The 7,175-nt window shown below is 36.2% G+C and overlaps 1 protein-coding gene across 1 annotated transcript; it reads left to right on the top strand.

Moving 5' to 3' along the window:
- Positions 1-5,548: 5,548 nt before the first annotated feature.
- On the top strand, positions 5,549-6,007 carry LOC145666162 (52 kDa repressor of the inhibitor of the protein kinase-like). The gene has a single exon (XM_081733242.1). It carries the CDS (start codon positions 5,549-5,551, stop codon positions 6,005-6,007), a length of 459 nt encoding a protein of 152 aa, XP_081589368.1.
- The last annotated feature ends 1,168 nt before the right edge of the window (positions 6,008-7,175 follow it).

Genomic DNA, 7,175 nt, shown 5'->3' with positions numbered 1-7,175 from the left:
CACGAACATGTATGAACTTCTCACTGAGTAGAGTACGTAAACGTTATTTTCAGAGACGAAATGGTCTACTCTGCTGTGTTATTCTGTACATTACATAGGCTACATATTCGCGTATTGGAACTTTCATTTTGATCCGTTAATGTAGAAAGCTCGTATTGGTTTGGCAGCCATGATCATGTGCATATCTTATATTTATTTCTTCTTAAAGATGCATGATGATTTTTTCTGAAACATATCAGACCTTCCTCTAATATATGTGGTTGTAATTATGTACCTTTCTTTCATAGTAAAACTTTTGTGAGTTGCAACGCAAAACCTTCTGTTTCTCGAAAACATTAAAATGTGGGATACGCCCCTTTTCCACTAAGCCCCTCAGTTGTAATGGGAGATTTTTAAAAAAAATACCTCACTTGGCACAGATGAAGTTAAGAGGAGTGGCATCTGAAACAAGTCTCTAAAAGTTAAAATTCTTTCAGTAATTATGTTGGGTAACATGACAATTCCTCACGTTGCACTGGTGAAGTTTAACGAGGCCACCAGAAATAATCGTTGGAACATCAGAATTCTATCACGAATTATCTCCTTATGGTCAGTGGGGCTTCGGTAGAACCGGTTGTTAAAATATTTCGAGCTCGCAGAACCGTCTGTTATACCTAGACACACGCACACACACACACACACACACACACACACACACACACACACACACATATATATATATATATATATATATATATATATATATATATATATATATATATATATATATATATATATGATCTACCCAAGAGTCTGCGTGAACCTGGCAGAACCCATTTTTGGAAATAAAAAGAAGAAAAAAAATCATACAGATGGTTTGTCCATTGCTTGTTCACGAATGTTATAACATTTGTTTGTTCACGATTTATAAACAATTTATATCAAAAACTAATTGGTAGGTGCCAACCTCACGTAGCAGAACCCATTACGGGAATCAAAAATAAAACATGCAGATAAGATATCTATATCTTTTGTACTATTTCTATTAGCACAGCAAGTGTATTGCAAATTTCAGTGGAAGGGAGAGCTTGTAGAATACAAATTTTTCACAGCAGAAAACAATTTACCTACTTAACGAATATTACTTTGTTTTGTACATACCTAGGACGACCATACGTCCCGTTTTGACCGGGACAGTGCCATTTTGGGACGTGTTCCGGTTGTCCCGTCAGCAGATTGAAAAAAGTAGTATGTGTCCCGTTTTATGCAAGTGAAAGAAGTAAATAACAAGCCCAGACCTTATGGGCATGGTGAGAGATGCTGGTAGCTTGGCACCTGGCGGGCAAGGGTATTGGTTGGGTGTTGACAACACTGGAAAAGTCAGGAAAACGCAAAAAGGTGTTCGTTGTCTACAGAAGGATTTTTTCTTCTGAGGATCGTGTGTGTCCCGAAAAGTCTGTTGTGCAATTCAAGTGCGGAAACAGGAGTCGTGTATTTTTTTTTTTTCAGACGAATGGACGAAGGGCAACATGCGGATATTTTAAAATTAGTGATCCTTAGCTATGGCTATTTCTACACTCTGATAAATAATTTATGCTTAGTACACTCGAAATTAATTGGCTTATCCCTCCCATAATGAGCACCTTGATGAGATGGTAACATTGGACCTCCCAAGTTAGTAAACCTGATTTACTGAATGCAATAGGAACTTCAAGCAAGTACGTTTGGAGTAATTTATGTATTCAATTAATTATACGTCTTAGGAACTCTTGAGTTCATATCTTTGTCACACAATACAAAACGTTTCAATAACTGCCATTTGTACGTAATATATATTTGCTCGACACAGAAAGTAAATTTTAATTTTTGACATTAAAAAAGTCTGATTAAACTACTCCTCTATGATACAAAATAGCTGATTATATTACAATAATTTAAAATACATTTTAAACTGTAAATTTGGTATTTGTTTCACAGATTTTGGAAATTTGTTATATAGTTTTATTCCTATGTGGTGTTGAGGTTTGAGTTTTTGTTAGCCGTAAATCCTGCATACGAATACGATTTATGGTTTCACTGTTATTTTCGTTTACACTCCGAATTTAGTGAAAAAATTCGTTTCCACTAAATATGTTTGCAGATATATATATATGAATGTGTTTGTTTCGAGAATATACATATATACACAATGGTCTACTATTACTTTTTCTTTCTCTTTTTCTTTTTTCTTTTTTTAGTTAGCCCGTTATTAGCTGTTAAAATTATGGTCACCCTACACATACTCGAAGATAATGGAGGGTGAAGGGAACTGTAAATTTTTATTTTAAGTGTCTTTCTTCTTAGAAATTCTTACAGCTACAGGGTTAATATAAAATCTCTCAGAACAAGGTTTGTTCCTTAATCTCTAATGCTCAGATATCAAAAATGAGAACGATCATATGAATGAAGTGGCGAGAGTTATTTATACCTATTTCACACACATACAGACTATTAACAATTGTTGATCCATTGCTGGATCAAAGTCTTTCCAATACTTTTTGACAACTATCTATGTTGGACAATTCTTTTCCAAGATATTCGAAATGCTTCAAAATTTCGTCAAACATGCTGTGTAGGTCACTACATGTTACATCAGAATTATATCTATCTATCTATCTGTCTCTCTCTCTCTCTCTCTCTCTCTCTCTCTCTCTCTCTCTCTATATATATATATATATATATATATATATATATATATATATATATACAGGGCCGTGCCCAAGGGGGGGCAAGGGGGCCATGCCCCCCCCTCATCAGCTAATGATGTATTCTAAACGAGTAAAAAATTAAACGAAAAATGAAATACGTTCTTCATTGGTACTTTATTCGGTGGTAGTTTCTAATAAAAACATAAATGAACGGGTCCGGTTTATTTTTTTCTCTTTCTTATTTTTCTTGACGAATTCGCTTTACACAAGTTAGATAAAAACATTGTGTTGCTAACAGTTTTTTTTTTTTTTAACATTTGGATTTAACCAAACATTCTGGTCAGTGTTCCAATATTCGTGCTACCTTTTCTTTTTTTTTTTAAAAAAAAAGCACGAAAGCATTTTATATGAAAGCAAACAAAACAAAATGGTATTAACGCTGAATGTTCTAATTATAAACCAAATACTACTTGTTTGCCCTCTTTTTCTTGCAATATATTCACCACAGAGCTACACCGATGAATAGCATAAGAAATTAACAGATTCTATTTTTCTCTCTACCTGTCTTAGGCTAATAGAAGGCGTTCCTAATTTCCCGAGTCTTTTCTTTTGAAATTTTAATTCCTTTATATTTTATTTTATAGGTATTTATGGACATTACCGGCATCTACGGCCTTAAGCCTGCAGTCCAGTAGTCAGGATTATTTCATTGGGAGGGTACAGCCTTTTAACGGGAAGGCCTACTAAAACCTTATATATATATTAAAACATGTTAAACAATTATTGGGGTGCCCGGCCCCCGTGGGAGCTCCGTAGCTACGGACCTGTACGCATGAGGGATGACATCCCTCGCCATGCCCACTATTATGGGAAAGGGGAAGGATGAAGGTAATGGCGAAGTCCGTAGATGCGGGCTACTTGGACCCAATTTTGCAACAAATTCGTTCTTTCGGCCTATTTTCATCCACGAAAACTCGAAAGTTATTGTCATAACCCATATTAAGTGGAACTACAGGCTTTATTGCACATATCGAGGACAGTTTTAGTTACATATATTGAAAACAAAGCACAGGCGATTATTGTAAAAAAAATGGGTCCAAGTAAGACTCGCGTTCGGGCTACTTGAACCCACCCCCATATTTTCCTACAGAAAACCATTGAAATCTGCTCTGAGACTAAGTAGGACGTAGGTGTTCCAAGAACAACACTTTTTATTTACTGCAAGCCACAAAGAGAACATGTTAAGAGGTACTATCAAATATAATGATTGTAATAGCTGATTACGTTTTCTTCTGCAGCTGCACGAGCCCTATCTATATTAGCAGCGAATCTAGTCGTTGACTGGAGGTGCATTTTCTAAAATAACTTCACTCAATCTCGACTGGGAAGATTGTCTTAGAAAGCAATGACAGTTCTCCCATGCATGGCAAAATAGGACTTTACAATAAATCTGAAATCAAGTTAATTAACGAGGAATCCGAAATCACAAACTTTATCAAGATGACTAGCGAAGGCTAATTCTTCTTCTTCAGTGAACACTTTCAGATGACCCGGATTCTGCCTTGACCTGTTCTTTAATCTTCTTTCTATGGTGAAACGACTTATCTTGAAGTGAGCTTCTGTTTCTTTTCGCGACATTTTCCCCGACTGAATTGCTGGTAAATATTCTTCAAGCTGTTATGAAAAATCAGCATATTTTCGACCTGCAGGCAATCTTTTACATTGATGTACCATTTTGTACCGGTATCCTTAAGGAAACAATGAAAAGTCCTTACTTGTGTGACACGTGACAACAGACCTTTATTTTTCATTGATAAAGATAACAAAGGATGGGGTGGGATAAAGATAACAAAAGATGTGGGACAAAATATCCATGTTTTCCAGGTCATATGTACACACTTCATATACTGTATAATCTAATTACCCACACATCTTATTGTATATGAGAAAGTTTACCATGTCAGTTTCATTAACCTATATGTAACTACTTATGTGTTTACTTAGCATTGGTTCCACTTCCTTGCAAATAGTGTCCACACATAAAAGTTTGGCGGTCAATAAATACACTGTTTTCGTCAACGACCTTTCTCACCAATGCTGCTCAATCGTAACCTACCACAGAACTAGTTTCAATGTGTGTACACCTGCATTTTGATCCCATCTAACGGATCTAACTCTGAACTCACTCATTATTGCATTGCATATGGGATTTTAAACGAGTTTTTGGTATGGGTCCAAGTAGCCCCTTAAGGGTCCAAGTAGCCCGCAATTACGATTTATTCGCGCAAGTGCAAAACGAACAAGAATTCTGGAAGATAACATTAAAGAGCTTCTGCTGAACTGTGACAAAAGTAGACTACAAAAAGTTTGTGAAACTCAATGGTGCGAGAGGCATGAAGCTGTGCTACTCTTTAAAGAAATGTTAAAGCCTATTATTGCTGCTCTTGAAGAAATGAAAAGTAGCCCAAGGGTAGGCGAAGCATCATTGAAGGCTTCATTACTTTTGCACAGCATCTATAGCACACCATTTTTAGTGTCTTTGCTTGTGTTGTGTAAGTTACTGAGTGTAACATTCACACTCTCAAAACGGCTGCAGAAGAATGACATTGATCTAGTGAATGCTTTCGCTGAGATCAATCTTATCAAAAAATCTTTGCAAGCTATAAGAGAAAAGTCCACATCAGAATTTCAAAATATATTTGAAAATCTTACAGACCTTGCATCCGAATTAGAACTTGAAATATCTATGCCACGAGCGAACAAACTTAAAAAAAACCGGCCGAACATTTCCACTTCGAACCCAGAAACTTACTACCGCGCTTCAATTTTTATTCCGTTCGTTGACGATCTAATTTCTTCACTGGAAGAGCGATTCCTACATCATGGGGAAACCATTTCGTCATTGCATTTTTTCATCCCTCGGTTCTGTGATGTTCCATTTGAAAAAGTCAGACTGTATTGACGTTTACAAAGATGATCTTGATAATCCATTTGAAGATTTAATGAAGGCGGAGTGGGATTTATGGAGATTGAAGTGGAGAGAGAATGCAGACCGCTCAGCAACAGCCATTGCCGGATTAGCAGCTTGTTCTCCATCACAGTTTCCAAACATTTTTACAATGCTTCACATCCTAGCTGTCTTACCAGTGAGCACAGCTACAGTGGAGAGGAGCTTCTCTACTTTGAGACTCCTGAAAACGTATTTAAGAAATACAACAAGCGAGGACAGACTCACTGGTTTAGCGCTCCTGTATATACACCGCCACGTAAACGTAACAAACGATGAAGTAATCACCTTCTTTGCTCAGTCACATTCTCGGCGTCTTCAGCTGACTTTATAGGTGAGTAGGACCTTCGTTTATTTTATTACATTTTTGCATGTTTTTATATGTTATTTCAACCTTGTGTTTGTGTTATATGAAGTTGAACCTAGATTTGGGATCCGTTTGAACCTAGATTTGGGATCCGAACATTTTTCGTTTAATTTACTCATGTTCATATCCCCACCCCCATATGCCACTAACGGCATAGTATTTATGGGTTCACACAAACTAATGTCCCAATGACACGCTTAGTTTCATCTATTTAGCTTATTGCATAAAGTGTAGGTATGTTTTTTAAAGTATTCTGAGTGTGGTGCTGCCCCCCCTCAAAAAAATCCTGGGTACGGCCCTGCATATATATATATATATATATATATATATATATATATATATATATATATATATATATATATTCCTCACACCAAAATAAGACAAAAAGTATAGACCAACCTGGATGTTCAAATGCTTCCATTTGGAGTTATAGGCTGCCGCAAACAAAAGAAAAAATGAACTTTAAAGGTTCATAGCTTCAAAACTATCGGATCTACCTCAGTTGTGTCAAGACTTCACTTAAGAACTAATATGTGCCCTATCCAAAAAAATTCATGTTTCAAAATCCTACGGTACTCACGCAACAATTTTTATAGAGGGAGTTTGGCTTCGAGCATATAATTTGAAAAACTCACCTACTACCTCTATAAAAATTGTTGCGGAAGTACTGTAGGATTCTGAAACATGGATATTTGGATAGGGCACATACTAGTTCCTAAGTGAAGTCTTGACATGTGTAACAGTTGCTATTACAACCCAATTAATTACTAAATCATTTATTCTTATATTCGTTAGTGCATATTTTGAAATATAATTTTTCCTATAAAATGAAGAATCTGTATTTCTATTTTTCTTCAAAACATGTATTTTCTTTATTCGCTTTCCAACGGTATCCAGCCTTTCAGCGGTAAAAGAGACACCTGAGTAACGGAAGTCTTTATTCACCACGACCACCCACAGCCAGGAGACACACTCAAGTTCTATTGTAAAGCTAGACAGTTTGTCTAGAAAGAGAATCTTCACAATAGCTCTCGTAGAAAAGAGGTATATTCGCAAGCATATGATAAAACCGAAGGAACCACACCAGCACGATATTGCAAGCTAGAAGTCCATTAGCACATTTTAATATATTTTA

Source organism: Thermobia domestica, chromosome 12 (assembly GCF_964235325.1).
Source record: "Thermobia domestica chromosome 12, izTheDome1.hap1.1, whole genome shotgun sequence".
Lineage (NCBI taxonomy): Eukaryota > Metazoa > Arthropoda > Insecta > Zygentoma > Lepismatidae > Thermobia > Thermobia domestica.
This window is presented reverse-complemented; position numbering and strand designations above follow the sequence as displayed.